At 29.8% G+C, this 27,851-nt stretch overlaps 1 protein-coding gene across 1 annotated transcript in view; it reads right to left on the minus strand.

The window, feature by feature from the left end:
- LOC124043095 (syndetin-like) overlaps positions 1-27,851 on the minus strand; it is a 145,471-nt gene that overhangs the window by 80,173 nt on the left and 37,447 nt on the right. Inside the window, exons 6-9 of the mRNA XM_046361263.1 lie at positions 2,122-2,192; positions 1,766-1,883; positions 1,481-1,516; positions 942-1,024 (exon numbers count right to left, since the gene is read on the minus strand). Of these exons, the coding sequence (XP_046217219.1) occupies positions 942-1,024; positions 1,481-1,516; positions 1,766-1,883; positions 2,122-2,192 (308 nt within the window). The remainder of the gene's footprint in view (positions 1-941; positions 1,025-1,480; positions 1,517-1,765; positions 1,884-2,121; positions 2,193-27,851) is intronic.

Raw genomic sequence — 27,851 nt, forward strand, 5'->3', positions numbered from 1 at the left:
ATATAGCCTCCACATGGACTCTGTACCGGTACCCCTTGTATATAGCCTCCACATTGACTCTGTACCAGTACCCCCTGTATATAGCCTCCACATTGACTCTGTACCGGTACCCCCTGTATATAGCCTCCACATGGACTCTGTACCGGTACCCCCGGTATATAGCCTCCACATTGACTCTGTACCGGTACCCCTTGTATATAGCCTCCACGTTGACTCTGTACCGGTACCCCCTGTATATAGCCTCCACGTTGACTCTGTACCGGTACCCCCTGTATATAGCCTCCACATAGACTCTGTACCGGTACCCCTTGTATATAGCCCCACTATTGTTATTTTACTGCTGCTCTTTAATAATCTCTTACTTTTTTTTTGTATTTTCTGCATTGTTGGTTAAAGGCTTGTAAGTAAGCATTTCACTGTATTCGGCGCATGTGACAGATTGAATTACCTTATTACCTTATACTGTATGCAGCTGTAGTGTTTGAATGTGCTGTAGTAGCTGGAATCTTAACATACCGTATGCAGCTGTAGTGTTTGAATGTGCTGTAGTAGTTGGAATCTTAACAATACCGTATGCAGCTGTAGTGTTTGAATGTGCTGTAGTAGTTGGAATCTTAACATACCGTATGCAGCTGTAGTGTTTGAATGTGCTGTAGTAGTTGGAATCTTAACATACCGTATGCAGCTGTAGTGTTTGAATGTGCTGTAGTAGTTGGAATCTTAACATACCGTATGCAGCTGTAGTGTTTGAATGTGCTGTAGTAGTTGGAATCTTAACATACCGTATGCAGCTGTAGTGTTTGAATGTGCTCTAGTAGCTGGAATCTTAACATACTGTATGCAGCTGTAGTGTTTGAATGTGCTGTAGTAGCTGGAATCTTAACATACCGTATGCAGCTGTAGTGTTTGAATGTGCTGTAGTAGCTGGAATCTTAACATACCTTATGCAGCTGTAGTGTTTGAATGTGCTGGCAGCCTTCTGACATTCCAGACACAACTGGATGGCACCAGGATAGTCCTCCTCCTACAGGACAGAGAGAGACACAAACTAAAAACGAGAATATCAGACATTAAACAAACTCTGTCAAACATAATTTGGTTGGTTAAAGACTAGGGCTAACTTCCTGATTAGTACATATATTGGTGTATACAAGAATACACAAACGTATTGTGTTGAAGTAGGCCAGAGTGAAAAAAAGTTTGGTAACCACTACTGTTACTACTGTATGTAGCTTGGTCTTGGTGGGATAACTCAGAGCGTCAGCTCTTTTCGATCCTATGGGCTACAACTAAATACTTCTCATTTGTATATCTGTCGCTAGCCTTACAATCTACTGAAATCTATGGCGACAGCAGCAGGAATGAATCTAGGATGGTCTGCCATTACAAATGGGATTCAGGGATTCATGACGATATGGATTTAATAACCAAGCTTCATCTAAACTCAGCTTCCTAGAGCACCCGTGCGTGAGTCTCTTACCTCCAGCATCTCACTGAGTCGAACATCAGTCCTTTGCTGTAAAACAACAAGCAAAACATAAACATAAAAATGGTATACACAAGTGTATCTACTTCCTCAGAGTCTAATGAAGGGCCTCATTGACAAAATCCCTAAGTATCCATTTAAGAATGATCATCATTATCAAGAACCACAAGCTAAATGATGAGCCTCAATTAGGAAATAAGTAACATCCCACAACTGAATTGTGTTGCATGTAGATATCCATATCAGGATTTAAAGCAACAAGGTGACTTGGACAGTTACCAGGGTCTTGATGGTCCTCAGTGACTTCAGCAGCCCTGTGAGCAGGTGTCTCCTCCTCTGATTGGCTAGGAGCCCCAGGCTGGCCTCGGTGAAGTCCTCCTTTGAAATACTCAGCTGCCTGGAACCAGGAAGTGACATCATGAAACATTTACCATCCTGGCACAGTTCTGTTGGAGTAGTCTCAAAATGCTTGGCAACTCTGACTGAACCGAAGTACAGGTAAACTTGTTGTACATGTGCACAGTGGGAATGATATTAATTAGCAGGGTCAAGGCTGAGAGGAAAATTCAACCCCAAGCATCCCCAATGGAAGAGAACTAGCTTTGAGGGAGGGTGGGTCACATCTGAGTACTTACCTCCTAGCATTGGTGCAAATCACTGCAGCCAGCTGTAGATTGGTTTGTAATGACGTCACCCTCTCCAACTCCTGCAGAAAACAAGAGATCCATTCACATTGAGTGACCAAAGTTACTATTTCTTTAACAGTCCACTCTGCACATGGTAAAATGTTACGGTACAGAAGATAACAATTGAGTTGAACGCTAGCTGGAATAGGACTGTGTCTAATAAAGGGTCACTGTAACTTTTAAAGTCAGTTGAATTGTCTCATCTGCTCCAGTTTCCTGTGAGCCCCATCTGTCACTAATGGGGTGAATCAGGGAGAATCATTCCCCCACACAGGGTACGAAACGTTCTTCATTTTCTCTTGCGCACCCCACTGTGACCCATGAGAAAACACCACACCACATTCTCCTCCATCCATTGTCTTTATTCAGTACCATTGCCTCACTGGCAAAGGCTTCAACATATCAACCCTAAAGTGTGTGTTTGTGTTTTTGATATTATGACACACTCATGCACAAACATTCAGAGAGAAATGGAAGAGTTCTGTAATGGAAAGAGGAAATGAGTGGTTTTACATGGAAAAGGCCAACCCAACAACGACCTCTCAAAGAACGAACATGCCCTCAGCTACTGTGGAGTCACTGAATAGTGATATTCTGACTTGTTTTTTGAAGAGCCAGCTGTCATCGCCTTGAGGTGAGAGCGCACGCTAACTAACCTCATCTTAGGCGAACATTATTGGGGCTGGTCAAAGACTCAAAGAGGCAGCCGTCAGAGGAAGACAACACACCCTGTCATGTTTTGTTTTTTGTATGCATGTATTTTTATTCAAGTTTTACAGAATGTACATCAATGTACGTACAAAGAATACTGTCGTGTTAAAAACAACTATTTGGTGAGGGAATACGAGGTGGAAAATTGATTCAGCACAGTAGATAAAGAGGGGCAAACAGAGAAACGGCTCTTACGTCAGAACAGACGTCTACACAAACAATCCCATTCAAACTGGATAGAGAATAGCCTCCTGGCTGGCTTGATCAGTTGACATAAAACAAGTCACAAACAACTCCTAGTTTAAGGGCATGGATGCTGTTAACCTCATGAAGTGAGGGACATGAGGCCTACTGCTACATGCAAGTGGACACGACTCAGGCTGTACCCAAACTAACCTCTCCCAGATCAACTGAATGACCATACACCAAACATAATGCAGATCCGTGTTGCCAGCAGAATCAGCCTCTGAGGCTGACTAGACACTTCATTTTCAACCCGTCTAAACCTTTTCTTTTTGTACAACAATTCAGCTTTTAGCTGCAAATGTGTACAATATCAAATAACCCTTATGCAGTATAGTAGGCCTGACATGATGAGCAATAGAGTTGCTGTAGTTGAACAGCTGTAGTTGAACAGTATGAATGTAGTATTTTCAGAGCAAGTTAAACAACATGCATGCTGAACAAATCGTGTCCTTGGACGTGCCCTTGCCCAAAGGGCGGAGTGGCAGCTCTGCTGAGTCACTGAGAATTAAGAACTAGTGACACAGTCACATCATTAGTGAGACCGACCAGTAAGCCAAGTTTCTCGCTAATACCCAGGCCAGTGGCCCGAAATCCCATTGTAAAACCTGAAGCTAGCTACAGCTCTCGGGTCTCGCCTGCACCCCAATGACAGACAAGGTTAAGGCCTTAAGTCTGAAAGTCAGAAAACTTCCTAGCATGACAATTGGGTTTTCAGTGGTATAATTTGTGTCTGTGAAAGAAGCAGTGTGTGTGTGGAATGCAAGCTAAATACAGAAAAACAGCAGAAACCTATCACACACAGCTAAAATGTACTTCCTGACTGAGCAAATGGAAGCCGTAGCCCAACGCCCGGTCCGTTCACAGCCCTTTGCGCTAGAATGGCTGAGACACACGACAAGGAGTCTCTACTATAGAGTTTACACATCTTTCTAACCATTTATACCTCTGTTTGGAGACACATCTCTCGAGCTAATCCAGCAGATCTGAGAGAACATCCCCATCGGGTTACAGAGACAGAGACACACACAGCAGCCTGGGGATTAACACATGACCTCTGCCCTATCTCCCATCCTCCCAGAAGTAAACCTGTCTGTTAGCGAGCTGACAACCACAGCAGCAGATGTTTTATTTGATTTGTTTAACCTTTGTTTAACTAGGCAAGTCAGTTAAGAACAAATTCTAATTTACAATGACGGCCTAGGAACAGTGGGTTAACTGCCTTGTTCAGGGGCAGAATGACCGAGATTTTTACCATGTCAGCTCTGGGATTTGATCTAGCAACCTTCCGGTTACTGGCCCAACGCTCTAACCGCCCCAAGCAGATACTGTAGCTTCTAAAAACACAGTGGTGCAAAAGGCCAATTCAACCCCTCAGAATACTATGATATAGGTAGAAGTGGCAATACTACATTTCTCAAGCGACCCAGGACCTGGGTGGAAATGGAAGATGAGATTTGATGGGAAGCAAATGACACGCGACGGGCTGTTCACCATTCGGTTGCACTCCTAAAGTGGTGAACTGCATCCCAGTGGTGTAGTGGAGGGTATACCCAGGTACACACCGCATACCCACTTATTTTTCAGTGGGCATTACGTATACTCACTTCTTAATCCCCACTGATATGTATCAAAGTAGTGTGGTGGAAGTACACGCCGTATCAATTAATAAGACAGATGGAACAGATCAGAATGTTCAGGTTAAAAAATTGGATCATTTCTTCACATTTTAGGCACAGCAATGTGCACACGGCAGTAGGCCTATGGTGGGATTTTGGCTATAGGCTGCTTTGAAGCAAGCTAAGACACACTCGATAATAGGAAGTAAAACATCCAGGTTTCAAACCATTAAGGAACAATATAGTGATGCTAATGATAGACCTAACCGTCTTCTGGTAGATGGAAAGGCTTTCCCAACAACCTTCTCTATTAAATGTTTACTAGCTACAAAGTAGCCTATCCCAACTGTTCAGAATGATATCATGAATATATGCGTCAATCCAGAGGTCATTTCTTTTGAAATCTCCATCTCATGTGACAGAAACAGCTAACCAAACAACAGAGTTAGGTGTCTGCACACTTGAATTAAAAGGGTAAAAAAGTCATTTCTTAGATTTTCCCAAGACCTCAAAAATGGTCTCCTGATGTGGTTCAACCATTGTTGTTGAGTTAGAACATAAGTTGTTGTTTTTATATAACTTACGTTTCAATAGTAAGCCTAATATTAGGCTACTGCACAGTACAGCTTGGGTTGGACTGACTGTGAAAGCCCAATACGGGATTCACCATTTTAGGTCATTCAGAGTGTATGTCACTGTTTCTCATAGAATTGATCACGCCGGGTGGGCCGTTTGAGATGTTTGGACAGAGTAACTGTTCTGTATTCATGTCACCGCCCCCAACACACTGGATCCTGTCCCATTCAAATAAATGGTTGTGGGGGGAAATGTGACTGCTCAGAAAAATGTGTCTGCAATCAAAAACAGCACACACATACACACTCCGTTCTCGAATCTACCCTCCAAGAAGGGCGAGAGATCATGTTTAATTACAGTTCAAAGTAGCTAGCTGCTCAGTTTACCAAAAATCACACTTTTTTGGCCAATTACATTTACACAGGTGCTGCCAGCAGTAGACAATCTACAGACAGAATACAGACACACAGTCAACATACACAATATAAATACAGTAAACATAAAACCATTTACTTTATTTTATACATGACCCTAAGCATGATGGGATGTTAATTGCTTAATCAACTCCGGACCACACCAGTGTAAGCACCTGCTTTTAATACACTTTGTATCCCTCAACTACTCAACAGTTAACATTATTGTCAGTTACCTGTATCTATAGATGAAGAGTGAGGAATAGAGCACATAGTGCTGTTCAGAGGTGTACATAGTGCTAATGCAGTATAGGGCAGTTATTAGTATTACAGGTCATTGATGGAAGGTGCAGTGACCGACTCAATGCAAAGTCTATTACTCCCCATGAGCCCGATAGCCTCTTGGTGAGGGCCACAGCACCAACAGGGAAGACAAAATCACTAATAGCAACATCTATGGCGGGTAAGTGCTGGGACCGAAAAATGTCCAAGTCCATTTCATTCCTTTGTCAGCATTGTATTACCTGACAACATATCGGGGGGTAATTCATTAGGATACAGGCTATGACTCTGGTACCAATCTCTTTCTCCCTGACAATCTCCCGCTCTCTCAGACATTGGCTAGTTTGGCAACTCAATTATAGGGCTTCTGTTTTAAGTTGGCCGATAAGCATCGCGTTAGGGCAGCTCCCATTTTACATCACCAATCAAGGTCTTTCAACTATATATCAAGCTGTGATGGCTCCATCACATCTGGAGCCGAGGATAAGGTTCAGCCAACACCACACGGCTTTAACAGACCTCCTAGCCACTCTCAAAGGGCGACTAGGAGGGCGAAATGACACGTCAAGCAATCTTTCCTTAGCCTGAGACATAAACTGACAGTTACCATGGATCCCCTAACATCACACTGTTGATTCGGTATTGACTGGAGAGGCTGAAACACACAGAACACATCACGGGTGAATGGGCTGGCAGTACCGGTCATGATAAATGTGGCACCCGCTGCTTCAGTGTGACTGCAGGTGTCCGGGGTGTCGGCCTAACCACGACCCTGACCTTTACGTCTGGCTATCCCCACAGGGGGAAGAGCAGAATCCACTCAGGACAAGCTACAGCAGCAGGACAGTGGGGGGGTCAAACTGCTCTCACCACATGCCATTAATCTACATCTAGACTATATCTCATTACTTACTATCACGCATAGATAGACTACATATCGCCATACAAACATATATTACCTATATAATATCATAGCTAGACAACATATCGCCATACAAACAATATATAATACCTACATAATATAACATGGCTAGACTGCATATCTCTATGCAAATGACATAATATAATACCTATACTACATATCGCCATACACATGACATAATACCTAAATATTATAGCTAGACTACATATCACTATACAAATTATATAATAACTATATAATATTATAGCTAGACTACATATCACTATACAAAATACATAATATAATACCTATACTACATATCGCCATACACATGACATAATACCTAAATATTATAGCTAGACTACATATCACTATACAAATTACATAATATAATACCTATACTACATATCGCCATACACATGACATAATACCTAAATATTATAGCTAGACTACATATCACTATACAAATTACATAATATAATACCTATACTACATATCGCCATACACATGACATAATACCTAAATATTATAGCTAGACTACATATCACTATACAAATTACATAATATAATACCTATACTACATATCGCCATACACATGACATAATACCTAAATATTATAGCTAGACTACATATCACTATACAAATTACATAATATAATACCTATACTACATATCGCCATACACATGACATAATACCTAAATATTATAGCTAGACTACATATCACTATACAAATTATATAATAACTGTATAATATTATAGCTAGACTACATATCTCTATGCAAATTACATAATATAATACCTATACTACATATCGCCATATAAATTATATCATACCTATACTACATATCGCCATACACATGACATAATACCTAAATATTATAGCTAGACTACATATCACTATACAAATTATATAATAACTATATAATATTATAGCTAGACTACATATCTCTATGCAAATTACATAATATAATACCTATACTACATATCGCCATACACATGACATAATACCTAAATATTATAGCTAGACTACATATCACTATACAAATTACATAATATAATACCTATACTACATATCGCCATACACATGACATAATACCTAAATATTATAGCTAGACTACATATCACTATACAAATTATATAATAACTGTATAATATTATAGCTAGACTACATATCTCTATGCAAATTACATATAATACCTATACTACATATCGCCATACACATGACATAATACCTAAATATTATAGCTAGACTACATATCACTATACAAATTACATAATATAATACCTATACTACATATCGCCATACACATGACATAATACCTAAATATTATAGCTAGACTACATATCACTATACAAATTACATAATATAATACCTATACTACATATCGCCATACACATGACATAATACCTAAATATTATAGCTAGACTACATATCACTATACAAATTACATAATATAATACCTATACTACATATCGCCATACACATGACATAATACCTAAATATTATAGCTAGACTACATATCACTATACAAATTACATAATATAATACCTATACTACATATCGCCATACACATGACATAATACCTAAATATTATAGCTAGACTACATATCTCTATGCAAATTACATAATATAATACCTATACTACATATCGCCATATAAATTATATAATACCTTTACTACATATCGCCATACACATGACATAATACCTAAATATTATAGCTAGACTACATATCACTATACAAATTATATAATAACTATATAATATTATAGCTAGACTACATATCTCTATGCAAATTACATAATATAATACCTATACTACATATCGCCATACACATGACATAATACCTAAATATTATAGCTAGACTACATATCACTATACAAATTATATAATAACTATATAATATTATAGCTAGACTACATATCTCTATGCAAATTACATAATATAATACCTATACTACATATCACATACACATGACATAATACCTAAATATTATAGCTAGACTACATATCACTATACAAATTACATAATATAATACCTATACTACATATCGCCATACACATGACATAATACCTAAATATTATAGCTAGACTACATATCACTATACAAATTACATAATATAATACCTATACTACATATCGCCATACACATGACATAATACCTAAATATTATAGCTAGACTACATATCACTATACAAATTACATAATATAATACCTATACTACATATCGCCATACACATGACATAATACCTAAATATTATAGCTAGACTACATATCACTATACAAATTACATAATATAATACCTATACTACATATCGCCATACACATGACATAATACCTAAATATTATAGCTAGACTACATATCACTATACAAATTACATAATATAATACCTATACTACATATCGCCATACACATGACATAATACCTAAATATTATAGCTAGACTACATATCTCTATGCAATATCATAATATAATACCTATACTACATATCGCCATATAAATTATATAATACCTATACTACATATCGCCATACACATGACATAATACCTAAATATTATAGCTAGACTACATATCACTATACAAATTACATAATATAATACCTATACTACATATCGCCATACACATGACATAATACCTAAATATTATAGCTAGACTACATATCACTATACAAATTACATAATATAATACCTATACTACATATCGCCATACACATGACATAATACCTAAATATTATAGCTAGACTACATATCTCTATGCAAATTACATAATATAATACCTATACTACATATCGCCATATAAATTATATAATACCTATACTACATATCGCCATACACATGACATAATACCTAAATATTATAGCTAGACTACATATCACTATACAAATTATATAATAACTATATAATATTATAGCTAGACTACATATCTCTATGCAAATTACATAATATAATACCTATACTACATATCGCCATACACATGACATAATACCTAAATATTATAGCTAGACTACATATCACTATACAAATTACATAATATAATACCTATACTACATATCGCCATACACATGACATAATACCTAAATATTATAGCTAGACTACATATCACTATACAAATTATATAATAACTATATAATATTATAGCTAGACTACATATCTCTATGCAAATTACATAATATAATACCTATACTACATATCGCCATACACATGACATAATACCTAAATATTATAGCTAGACTACATATCACTATACAAATTACATAATATAATACCTATACTACATATCGCCATACACATGACATAATACCTAAATATTATAGCTAGACTACATATCTCTATGCAAATTACATAATATAATACCTATACTACATAACGCCATATAAATTATATAATACCTATACTACATATCGCCATACACATGACATAATACCTAAATATTATAGCTAGACTACATATCTCTATGCAAATTACATAATATAATACCTATACTAAATATCGCCATACACATGACATAATACCTAAATATTATAGCTAGACTACATATCACTATACAAATTACATAATATAATACCTATACTACATATCGCCATACACATGACATAATACCTAAATATTATAGCTAGACTACATATCTCTATGCAAATTACATAATATAATACCTATACTACATATCGCCATATAAATTATATAATACCTATACTACATATCGCCATACACATGACATAATACCTAAATATTATAGCTAGACTACATATCACTATACAAATTACATAATACCTATACTACATATCGCCATACACATGACATAATACCTAAATATTATAGCTAGACTACATATCTCTATGCAAATTACATAATATAATACCTATACTACATAACACCATATAAATTATATAATACCTATACTACATATCGCCATACACATGACATAATACCTAAATATTATAGCTAGACTACATATCTCTATGCAAATTACATAATATAATACCTATACTACATATCGCCATATAAATTATATAATACCTTTACTACATATCACCATACACATGACATAATACCTAAATATTATAGCTAGACTACATATCACTATACAAATTATATAATAACTATATAATATTATAGCTAGACTACATATCTCTATGCAAATGACATAATATAATACCTATACTACATATCGCCATACACATGACATAATACCTAAATATTATAGCTAGACTACATATCACTATACAAATTATATAATAACTATATAATATTATAAATATTATAGCTAGACTACATATCTCTATGCAAATTACATAATATAATACCTATACTACATATCGCCATACACATGACATAATACCTAAATATTATAGCTAGACTACATATCTCTATGCAAATTACATAATATAATACCTATACTACATATCGCCATATAAATTATATAATACCTATACTACATATCGCCATACACATGACATAATACCTAAATATTATAGCTAGACTACATATCACTATACAAATTACATAATATAATACCTATACTACATATCGCCATACACATGACATAATACCTAAATATTATAGCTAGACTACATATCACTATACAAATTACATAATATAATACCTATACTACATATCGCCATACACATGACATAATACCTAAATATTATAGCTAGACTACATATCACTATACAAATTACATAATATAATACCTATACTACATATCGCCATACACATGACATAATACCTAAATATTATAGCTAGACTACATATCACTATACAAATTACATAATATAATACCTATACTACATATCGCCATACACATGACATAATACCTAAATATTATAGCTAGACTACATATCTCTATGCAAATTACATAATATAATACCTATACTACATATCGCCATATAAATTATATAATACCTATACTACATATCGCCATACACATGACATAATACCTAAATATTATAGCTAGACTACATATCACTATACAAATTACATAATATAATACCTATACTACATATCGCCATACACATGACATAATACCTAAATATTATAGCTAGACTACATATCACTATACAAATTACATAATATAATACCTATACTACATATCGCCATACACATGACATAATACCTAAATATTATAGCTAGACTACATATCTCTACATATGCAAATTACATAATATAATACCTATACTACATATCGCCATATAAATTATATAATACCTATACTACATATCGCCATACACATGACATAATACCTAAATATTATAGCTAGACTACATATCACTATACAAATTATATAATAACTATATAATATTATAGCTAGACTACATATCTCTATGCAAATTACATAATATAATACCTATACTACATATCGCCATACACATGACATAATACCTAAATATTATAGCTAGACTACATATCACTATACAAATTACATAATATAATACCTATACTACATATCGCCATACACATGACATAATACCTAAATATTATAGCTAGACTACATATCACTATACAAATTATATAATAACTATATAATATTATAGCTAGACTACATATCTCTATGCAAATTACATAATATAATACCTATACTACATATCGCCATACACATGACATAATACCTAAATATTATAGCTAGACTACATATCTCTATGCAAATTACATAATATAATACCTATACTAAATATCGCCATACACATGACATAATACCTAAATATTATAGCTAGACTACATATCACTATACAAATTACATAATATAATACCTATACTACATATCGCCATACACATGACATAATACCTAAATATTATAGCTAGACTACATATCTCTATGCAAATTACATAATATAATACCTATACTACATATCGCCATATAAATTATATAATACCTATACTACATATCGCCATACACATGACATAATACCTAAATATTATAGCTAGACTACATATCACTATACAAATTACATAATATAATACCTATACTACATATCGCCATACACATGACATAATACCTAAATATTATAGCTAGACTACATATCTCTATGCAAATTACATAATATAATACCTATACTACATAACACCATATAAATTATATAATACCTATACTACATATCGCCATACACATGACATAATACCTAAATATTATAGCTAGACTACATATCTCTATGCAAATTACATAATATAATACCTATACTAAATATCGCCATACACATGACATAATACCTAAATATTATAGCTAGACTACATATCACTATACAAATTACATAATATAATACCTATACTACATATCGCCATACACATGACATAATACCTAAATATTATAGCTAGACTACATATCACTATACAAATTACATAATATAATACCTATACTACATATCGCCATACACATGACATAATACCTAAATATTATAGCTAGACTACATATCACTATACAAATTACATAATATAATACCTATACTACATATCGCCATACACATGACATAATACCTAAATATTATAGCTAGACTACATATCACTATACAAATTACATAATATAATACCTATACTACATATCGCCATACACATGACATAATACCTAAATATTATAGCTAGACTACATATCACTATACAAATTACATAATATAATACCTATACTACATATCGCCATACACATGACATAATACCTAAATATTATAGCTAGACTACATATCTCTATGCAAATTACATAATATAATACCTATACTACATATCGCCATATAAATTATATAATACCTATACTACATATCGCCATACACATGACATAATACCTAAATATTATAGCTAGACTACATATCACTATACAAATTACATAATATAATACCTATACTACATATCGCCATACACATGACATAATACCTAAATATTATAGCTAGACTACATATCACTATACAAATTACATAATATAATACCTATACTACATATCGCCATACACATGACATAATACCTAAATATTATAGCTAGACTACATATCTCTATGCAAATTACATAATATAATACCTATACTACATATCGCCATATAAATTATATAATACCTATACTACATATCGCCATACACATGACATAATACCTAAATATTATAGCTAGACTACATATCACTATACAAATTATATAATAACTATATAATATTATAGCTAGACTACATATCTCTATGCAAATTACATAATATAATACCTATACTACATATCGCCATACACATGACATAATACCTAAATATTATAGCTAGACTACATATCACTATACAAATTACATAATATAATACCTATACTACATATCGCCATACACATGACATAATACCTAAATATTATAGCTAGACTACATATCACTATACAAATTACATAATATAATACCTATACTACATATCGCCATACACATGACATAATACCTAAATATTATAGCTAGACTACATATCACTATACAAATTATATAATAACTATATAATATTATAGCTAGACTACATATCTCTATGCAAATTACATAATATAATACCTATACTACATATCGCCATATAAATTATATAATACCTATACTACATATCGCCATACACATGACATAATACCTAAATATTATAGCTAGACTACATATCACTATACAAATTACATAATATAATACCTATACTACATATCGCCATACACATGACATAATACCTAAATATTATAGCTAGACTACATATCACTATACAAATTACATAATATAATACCTATACTACATATCACCATACACATGACATAATACCTAAATATTATAGCTAGACTACATATCACTATACAAATTACATAATATAATACCTATACTACATATCGCCATACACATGACATAATACCTAAATATTATAGCTAGACTACATATCACTATACAAATTACATAATATAATACCTATACTACATATCGCATACACATGACATAATACCTAAATATTATAGCTAGACTACATATCACTATACAAATTACATAATATAATACCTATACTACATATCGCCATACACATGACATAATACCTAAATATTATAGCTAGACTACATATCACTATACAAATTACATAATATAATACCTATACTACATATCGCCATACACATGACATAATACCTAAATATTATAGCTAGACTACATATCACTATACAAATTACATAATATAATACCTATACTACATATAATACCTATACTATATCGCCATACACATGACATAATACCTAAATATTATAGCTAGACTACATATCACTATACAAATTACATAATATAATACCTATACTACATATCGCCATACACATGACATAATACCTAAATATTATAGCTAGACTACATATCTCTATGCAAATTACATAATATAATACCTATACTACATATCGCCATATAAATTATATAATACCTATACTACATATCGCCATACACATGACATAATACCTAAATATTATAGCTAGACTACATATCACTATACAAATTACATAATATAATACCTATACTACATATCGCCATACACATGACATAATACCTAAATATTATAGCTAGACTACATATCACTATACAAATTACATAATATAATACCTATACTACATATCGCCATACACATGACATAATACCTAAATATTATAGCTAGACTACATATCTCTATGCAAATTACATAATATAATACCTATACTACATATCGCCATATAAATTATATAATACCTATACTACATATCGCCATACACATGACATAATACCTAAATATTATAGCTAGACTACATATCACTATACAAATTATATAATAACTATATAATATTATAGCTAGACTACATATCTCTATGCAAATTACATAATATAATACCTATACTACATATCGCCATACACATGACATAATACCTAAATATTATAGCTAGACTACATATCACTATACAAATTACATAATATAATACCTATACTACATATCGCCATACACATGACATAATACCTAAATATTATAGCTAGACTACATATCACTATACAAATTATATAATAACTATATAATATTATAGCTAGACTACATATCTCTATGCAAATTACATAATATAATACCTATACTAAATATCGCCATACACATGACATAATACCTAAATATTATAGCTAGACTACATATCACTATACAAATTACATAATATAATACCTATACTACATATCGCCATACACATGACATAATACCTAAATATTATAGCTAGACTACATATCACTATACAAATTACATAATATAATACCTATACTACATATCGCCATACACATGACATAATACCTAAATATTATAGCTAGACTACATATCTCTATGCAAATTACATAATATAATACCTATACTACATATCGCCATATAAATTATATAATACCTATACTACATATCGCCATACACATGACATAATACCTAAATATTATAGCTAGACTACATATCACTATACAAATTACATAATATAATACCTATACTACATATCGCCATACACATGACATAATACCTAAATATTATAGCTAGACTACATATCACTATACAAATTACATAATATAATACCTATACTACATATCGCCATACACATGACATAATACCTAAATATTATAGATAGACTACATATCACTATACAAATTATATAATAACTATATAATATTATAGCTAGACTATATATCTCTATAAATTACATAATATAATACCTATACTACATATCGCCATACACATGACATAATACCTAAATATTATAGCTAGACTACATATCACTATACAAATTATATAATAACTATATAATATTATAGCTAGACTACATATCTCTATGCAAATTACATAATATAATACCTATACTACATATCGCCATACACATGACATAATACCTAAATATTATAGCTAGACTACATATCTCTATACAAATTACATAATATAATACCTATACTACATATCGCCATATAAATTATATAATACCTATACAAATTACATATATAATACGCCATACACATGACATAATACCTAAATATTATAGCTAGACTACATATCACTATACAAATTACATAATATAATACCTATACTACATATCGCCATACACATGACATAATACCTAAATATTATAGCTAGACTACATATCACTATACAAATTACATAATATAATACCTATACTACATATCACCATACACATGACATAATACCTAAATATTATAGCTAGACTACATATCACTATACAAATTACATAATATAATACCTATACTACATATCGCCATACACATGACATAATACCTAAATATTATAGCTAGACTACATATCACTATACAAATTACATAATATAATACCTATACTACATATCGCCATACACATGACATAATACCTAAATATTATAGCTAGACTACATATCACTATACAAATTACATAATATAATACCTATACTACATATCGCCATACACATGACATAATACCTAAATATTATAGCTAGACTACATATCACTATACAAATTACATAATATAATACCTATACTACATATCGCCATACACATGACATAATACCTAAATATTATAGCTAGACTACATATCACTATACAAATTACATAATATAATACCTATACTACATATCGCCATACACATGACATAATACCTAAATATTATAGCTAGACTACATATCACTATACAAATTACATAATATAATACCTATACTACATATCGCCATACACATGACATAATACCTAAATATTATAGCTAGACTACATATCTCTATGCAAATTACATAATATAATACCTATACTACATATCGCCATATAAATTATATAATACCTATACTACATATCGCCATACACATGACATAATACCTAAATATTATAGCTAGACTACATATCACTATACAAATTACATAATATAATACCTATACTACATATCGCCATACACATGACATAATACCTAAATATTATAGCTAGACTACATATCACTATACAAATTACATAATATAATACCTATACTACATATCGCCATACACATGACATAATACCTAAATATTATAGCTAGACTACATATCTCTATGCAAATTACATAATATAATACCTATACTACATATCGCCATATAAATTATATAATACCTATACTACATATCGCCATACACATGACATAATACCTAAATATTATAGCTAGACTACATATCACTATACAAATTATATAATAACTATATAATATTATAGCTAGACTACATATCTCTATGCAAATTACATAATATAATACCTATACTACATATCGCCATACACATGACATAATACCTAAATATTATAGCTAGACTACATATCACTATACAAATTACATAATATAATACCTATACTACATATCGCCATACACATGACATAATACCTAAATATTATAGCTAGACTACATATCACTATACAAATTATATAATAACTATATAATATTATAGCTAGACTACATATCTCTATGCAAATTACATAATATAATACCTATACTACATATCGCCATACACATGACATAATACCTAAATATTATAGCTAGACTACATATCACTATACAAATTACATAATATAATACCTATACTACATATCGCCATACACATGACATAATACCTAAATATTATAGCTAGACTACATATCTCTATGCAAATTACATAATATAATACCTATACTACATAACGCCATATAAATTATATAATACCTATACTACATATCGCCATACACATGACATAATACCTAAATATTATAGCTAGACTACATATCTCTATGCAAATTACATAATATAATACCTATACTAAATATCGCCATACACATGACATAATACCTAAATATTATAGCTAGACTACATATCACTATACAAATTACATAATATAATACCTATACTACATATCGCCATACACATGACATAATACCTAAATATTATAGCTAGACTACATATCTCTATGCAAATTACATAATATAATACCTATACTACATATCGCCATATAAATTATATAATACCTATACTACATATCGCCATACACATGACATAATACCTAAATATTATAGCTAGACTACATATCACTATACAAATTACATAATATAATACCTATACTACATATCGCCATACACATGACATAATACCTAAATATTATAGCTAGACTACATATCTCTATGCAAATTACATAATATAATACCTATACTACATAACACCATATAAATTATATAATACCTATACTACATATCGCCATACACATGACATAATACCTAAATATTATAGCTAGACTACATATCTCTATGCAAATTACATAATATAATACCTATACTAAATATCGCCATACACATGACATAATACCTAAATATTATAGCTAGACTACATATCACTATACAAATTACATAATATAATACCTATACTACATATCGCCATACACATGACATAATACCTAAATATTATAGCTAGACTACATATCACTATACAAATTACATAATATAATACCTATACTACATATCGCCATACACATGACATAATACCTAAATATTATAGCTAGACTACATATCACTATACAAATTACATAATATAATACCTATACTACATATCGCCATACACATGACATAATACCTAAATATTATAGCTAGACTACATATCACTATACAAATTACATAATATAATACCTATACTACATATCGCCATACACATGACATAATACCTAAATATTATAGCTAGACTACATATCACTATACAAATTACATAATATAATACCTATACTACATATCGCCATACACATGACATAATACCTAAATATTATAGCTAGACTACATATCTCTATGCAAATTACATAATATAATACCTATACTACATATCGCCATATAAATTATATAATACCTATACTACATATCGCCATACACATGACATAATACCTAAATATTATAGCTAGACTACATATCACTATACAAATTACATAATATAATACCTATACTACATATCGCCATACACATGACATAATACCTAAATATTATAGCTAGACTACATATCACTATACAAATTACATAATATAATACCTATACTACATATCGCCATACACATGACATAATACCTAAATATTATAGCTAGACTACATATCTCTATGCAAATTACATAATATAATACCTATACTACATATCGCCATATAAATTATATAATACCTATACTACATATCGCCATACACATGACATAATACCTAAATATTATAGCTAGACTACATATCACTATACAAATTATATAATAACTATATAATATTATAAGCTAGACTACATATCTCTATGCAAATTACATAATATAATACCTATACTACATATCGCCATACACATGACATAATACCTAAATATTATAGCTAGACTACATATCACTATACAAATTACATAATATAATACCTATACTACATATCGCCATACACATGACATAATACCTAAATATTATAGCTAGACTACATATCACTATACAAATTATATAATAACTATATAATATTATAGCTAGACTACATATCTCTATGCAAATTACATAATATAATACCTATACTACATATCGCCATACACATGACATAATACCTAAATATTATAGCTAGACTACATATCACTATACAAATTACATAATATAATACCTATACTACATATCGCCATACACATGACATAATACCTAAATATTATAGCTAGACTACATATCTCTATGCAAATTACATAATATAATACCTATACTACATAACGCCATATAAATTATATAATACCTATACTACATATCGCCATACACATGACATAATACCTAAATATTATAGCTAGACTACATATCTCTATGCAAATTACATAATATAATACCTATACTAAATATCGCCATACACATGACATAATACCTAAATATTATAGCTAGACTACATATCACTATACAAATTACATAATATAATACCTATACTACATATCGCCATACACATGACATAATACCTAAATATTATAGCTAGACTACATATCTCTATGCAAATTACATAATATAATACCTATACTACATATCGCCATATAAATTATATAATACCTATACTACATATCGCCATACACATGACATAATACCTAAATATTATAGCTAGACTACATATCACTATACAAATTACATAATATAATACCTATACTACATATCACCATACACATGACATAATACCTAAATATTATAGCTAGACTACATATCTCTATGCAAATTACATAATATAATACCTATACTACATATCGCCATACACATGACATAATACCTAAATATTATAGCTAGACTACATATCACTATACAAATTACATAATATAATACCTATACTACATATCGCCATACACATGACATAATACCTAAATATTATAGCTAGACTACATATCACTATACAAATTACATAATATAATACCTATACTACATATCGCCATACACATGACATAATACCTAAATATTATAGCTAGACTACATATCACTATACAAATTATATAATAACTATATAATATTATAGCTAGACTACATATCTCTATGCAAATTACATAATATAATACCTATACTACATATCGCCATACACATGACATAATACCTAAATATTATAGCTAGACTACATATCACTATACAAATTACATAATATAATACCTATACTACATATCGCCATACACATGACATAATACCTAAATATTATAGCTAGACTACATATCACTATACAAATTACATAATATAATACCTATACTACATATCGCCATACACATGACATAATACCTAAATATTATAGCTAGACTACATATCACTATACAAATTATATAATAACTATATAATATTATAGCTAGACTACATATCTCTATGCAAATTACATAATATAATACCTATACTACATATCGCCATACACATGACATAATACCTAAATATTATAGCTAGACTACATATCACTATACAAATTACATAATATAATACCTATACTACATATCGCCATACACATGACATAATACCTAAATATTATAGCTAGACTACATATCACTATACAAATTATATAATAACTATATAATATTATAGCTAGACTACATATCTCTATGCAAATTACATAATATAATACCTATACTACATATCGCCATACACATGACATAATACCTAAATATTATAGCTAGACTACATATCTCTATGCAAATTACATAATATAATACCTATACTACATATCGCCATATAAATTATATAATACCTATACTACATATCGCCATACACATGACATAATACCTAAATATTATAGCTAGACTACATATCTCTATACAAATTACATAATATAATACCTATACTACATATCGCCATACACATGACATAATACCTAAATATTATAGCTAGACTACATATCACTATACAAATTACATAATATAATACCTATACTACATATCGCCATACACATGACATAATACCTAAATATTATAGCTAGACTACATATCACTATACAAATTATATAATAACTATATAATATTATAGCTAGACTACATATCTCTATGCAAATTACATAATATAATACCTATACTACATATCGCCATACACATGACATAATACCTAAATATTATAGCTAGACTACATATCACTATACAAATTACATAATATAATACCTATACTACATATCGCCATACACATGACATAATACCTAAATATTATAGCTAGACTACATATCACTATACAAATTACATAATATAATACCTATACTACATATCGCCATACACATGACATAATACCTAAATATTATAGCTAGACTACATATCACTATACAAATTACATAATATAATACCTATACTACATATCGCCATACACATGACATAATACCTAAATATTATAGCTAGACTACATATCACTATACAAATTACATAATATAATACCTATACTACATATCGCCATACACATGACATAATACCTAAATATTATAGCTAGACTACATATCACTATACAAATTACATAATATAATACCTATACTACATATCGCCATACACATGACATAATACCTAAATATTATAGCTAGACTACATATCACTATACAAATTACATAATATAATACCTATACTACATATCGCCATACACATGACATAATACCTAAATATTATAGCTAGACTACATATCAAATTATATAATAACTATATAATATTATAGCTAGACTACATATCTCTATGCAAATTAATAATATAATACCTATACTACATATCTACACATGACATAATACCTAAATATTATAGCTAGACTACATATCACTATACAAATTACATAATATAATACCTATACTACATATCGCCATACACATGACATAATACCTAAATATTATAGCTAGACTACATATCACTATACAAATTACATAATATAATACCTATACTACATATCGCCATACACATGACATAATACCTAAATATTATAGCTAGACTACATATCACTATACAAATTACATAATAACCTAAATATTATAGCTAGACTACATATCACTATACAAATTACATAATATAATACCTATACTACATATCGCCATACACATGACATAATACCTAAATATTATAGCTAGACTACATATCACTATAAATTACAAATTACATAATATAATACCTATACTACATATCGCCATACACATGACATAATACCTAAATATTATAGCTAGACTACATATCACTATACAAATTACATAATATAATACCTATACTACATATCGCCATACACATGACATAATACCTAAATATTATAGCTAGACTACATATCTCTATGCAAATTACATAATATAATACCTATACTACATATCACCATATAAATTATATAATACCTATACTACATATCGCCATACACATGACATAATACCTAAATATTATAGCTAGACTACATATCACTATACAAATTATATAATAACTATATAATATTATAGCTAGACTACATATCTCTATGCAAATTACATAATATAATACCTATACTACATATCGCCATACACATGACATAATACCTAAATATTATAGCTAGACTACATATCACTATACAAATTACATAATATAATACCTATACTACATATCGCCATACACATGACATAATACCTAAATATTATAGCTAGACTACATATCACTATACAAATTATATAATAACTATATAATATTATAGCTAGACTACATATCTCTATGCAAATTACATAATATAATACCTATACTACATATCGCCATACACATGACATAATACCTAAATATTATAGCTAGACTACATATCACTATACAAATTACATAATATAATACCTATACTACATATCGCCATACACATGACATAATACCTAAATATTATAGCTAGACTACATATCTCTATGCAAATTACATAATATAATACCTATACTACATACTACATAATACCTATACTATATATAGCTAGACCATATGCAAATTAATATAATACCTATACTACATATCTCTATGCAAATAAATTATATAATACCTATACTAAATATCGCCATACACATGACATAATACCTAAATATTATAGCTAGACTACATATCTCTATGCAAATTACATAATATAATACCTATACTAAATATCGCCATACACATGACATAATACCTAAATATTATAGCTAGACTACATATCACTATACAAATTACATAATATAATACCTATACTACATATCGCCATACACATGACATAATACCTAAATATTATAGCTAGACTACATATCTCTATGCAAATTACATAATATAATACCTATACTACATATCGCCATATAAATTATATAATACCTATACTACATATCGCCATACACATGACATAATACCTAAATATTATAGCTAGACTACATATCACTATACAAATTACATAATATAATACCTATACTACATATCACCATACACATGACATAATACCTAAATATTATAGCTAGACTACATATCTCTATGCAAATTACATAATATAATACCTATACTACATATCGCCATACACATGACATAATACCTAAATATTATAGCTAGACTACATATCACTATACAAATTACATAATATAATACCTATACTACATATCGCCATACACATGACATAATACCTAAATATTATAGCTAGACTACATATCACTATACAAATTACATAATATAATACCTATACTACATATCGCCATACACATGACATAATACCTAAATATTATAGCTAGACTACATATCACTATACAAATTATATAATAACTATATAATATTATAGCTAGACTACATATCTCTATGCAAATTACATAATATAATACCTATACTACATATCGCCATACACATGACATAATACCTAAATATTATAGCTAGACTACATATCACTATACAAATTACATAATATAATACCTATACTACATATCGCCATACACATGACATAATACCTAAATATTATAGCTAGACTACATATCACTATACAAATTACATAATATAATACCTATACTACATATCGCCATACACATGACATAATACCTAAATATTATAGCTAGACTACATATCACTATACAAATTATATAATAACTATATAATATTATAGCTAGACTACATATCTCTATGCAAATTACATAATATAATACCTATACTACATATCGCCATACACATGACATAATACCTAAATATTATAGCTAGACTACATATCACTATACAAATTACATAATATAATACCTATACTACATATCGCCATACACATGACATAATACCTAAATATTATAGCTAGACTACATATCACTATACAAATTATATAATAACTATATAATATTATAGCTAGACTACATATCTCTATGCAAATTACATAATATAATACCTATACTACATATCGCCATACACATGACATAATACCTAAATATTATAGCTAGACTACATATCTCTATGCAAATTACATAATATAATACCTATACTACATATCGCCATATAAATTATATAATACCTATACTACATATCGCCATACACATGACATAATACCTAAATATTATAGCTAGACTACATATCTCTATACAAATTACATAATATAATACCTATACTACATATCGCCATACACATGACATAATACCTAAATATTATAGCTAGACTACATATCACTATACAAATTACATAATATAATACCTATACTACATATCGCCATACACATGACATAATACCTAAATATTATAGCTAGACTACAAATATCTACTAGACTACAATCTCTATTTACATAATATAATACCTATACTACATATCGCCATACACATGACATAATACCTAAATATTATAGCTAGACTACATATCACTATACAAATTACATAATATAATACTATACTACATATTATACACATGACATAATACCTAAATATTATAGCTAGACTACATATCACTATACAAATTACATAATATAATACCTATACTACATATCGCCATACACATGACATAATACCTAAATATTATAGCTAGACTACATATCACTATACAAATTACATAATATAATACCTATACTACATATCGCCATACACATGACATAATACCTAAATATTATAGCTAGACTACATATCACTATACAAATTACATAATATAATACCTATACTACATATAATACACATGACATAATACCTAAATATTATAGCTAGACTACATATCACTATACAAATTACATAATATAATACCTATACTACATATCGCCATACACATGACATAATACCTAAATATTATAGCTAGACTACATATCACTATACAAATTACATAATATAATACCTATACTACATATCGCCATACACATGACATAATACCTAAATATTATAGCTAGACTACATATCACTATACAAATTATATAATAACTATATAATATTATAGCTAGACTACATATCTCTATGCAAATTACATAATATAATACCTATACTACATATCGCCATACACATGACATAATACCTAAATATTATAGCTAGACTACATATCACTATACAAATTACATAATATAATACCTATACTACATATCGCCATACACATGACATAATACCTAAATATTATAGCTAGACTACATATCACTATACAAATTATATAATAACTAATAATATTATAGCTAGACTACATATCTCTATATAAATTACATAATATAATACCTATACTACATATCGCCATACACATGACATAATACCTAAATATTATAGCTAGACTACATATCACTATACAAATTACATAATATAATACCTATACTACATATCGCCATACACATGACATAATACCTAAATATTATAGCTAGACTACATATCACTATACAAATTATATAATAACTATAAATTATATAATACCTATACTACATATCGCTACACATGACATAATACAAATATTATAGCTCTACATATCAAACAAATTACATAATATAATACCTATACTACATATCGCCATACACATGACATAATACCTAAATATTATAGCTAGACTACACTATACAAATTATATAATAACTATATAATATTATAGCTAGACTACATATCTCTAAAATTACATAATATAATACCTATACTACATATCGCCATACACATGACATAATACCTAAATATTATAGCTAGACTACATATCACTATACAAATTACATAATATAATACCTATACTACATATCGCCATATAAATTATATAATACCTATACTACATATCACCATACACATGACATAATACCTAAATATTATAGCTAGACTACATATCACTATACAAATTATATAATAACTATATAATATTATAGCTAGACTACATATCTCTATGCAAATTACATAATATAATACCTATACTACATATCGCCATACACATGACATAATACCTAAATATTATAGCTAGACTACATATCACTATACAAATGACATAATATAATACCTATACTACATATCGCCATACACATGACATAATACCTAAATATTATAGCTAGACTACATATCTCTATACAAATTATATAATAACTATATAATATTATAGCTAGACTACATATCTCTATGCAAATTACATAATATAATACCTATACTACATATCGCCATACACATGACATAATACCTAAATATTATAGCTAGACTACATATCTCTATACAAATTATATAATAACTATATAA

This window comes from Oncorhynchus gorbuscha, linkage group LG09 (genome assembly GCF_021184085.1).
Source record: "Oncorhynchus gorbuscha isolate QuinsamMale2020 ecotype Even-year linkage group LG09, OgorEven_v1.0, whole genome shotgun sequence".
In the NCBI taxonomy this organism is placed as follows: Eukaryota; Metazoa; Chordata; class Actinopteri; order Salmoniformes; family Salmonidae; genus Oncorhynchus; species Oncorhynchus gorbuscha.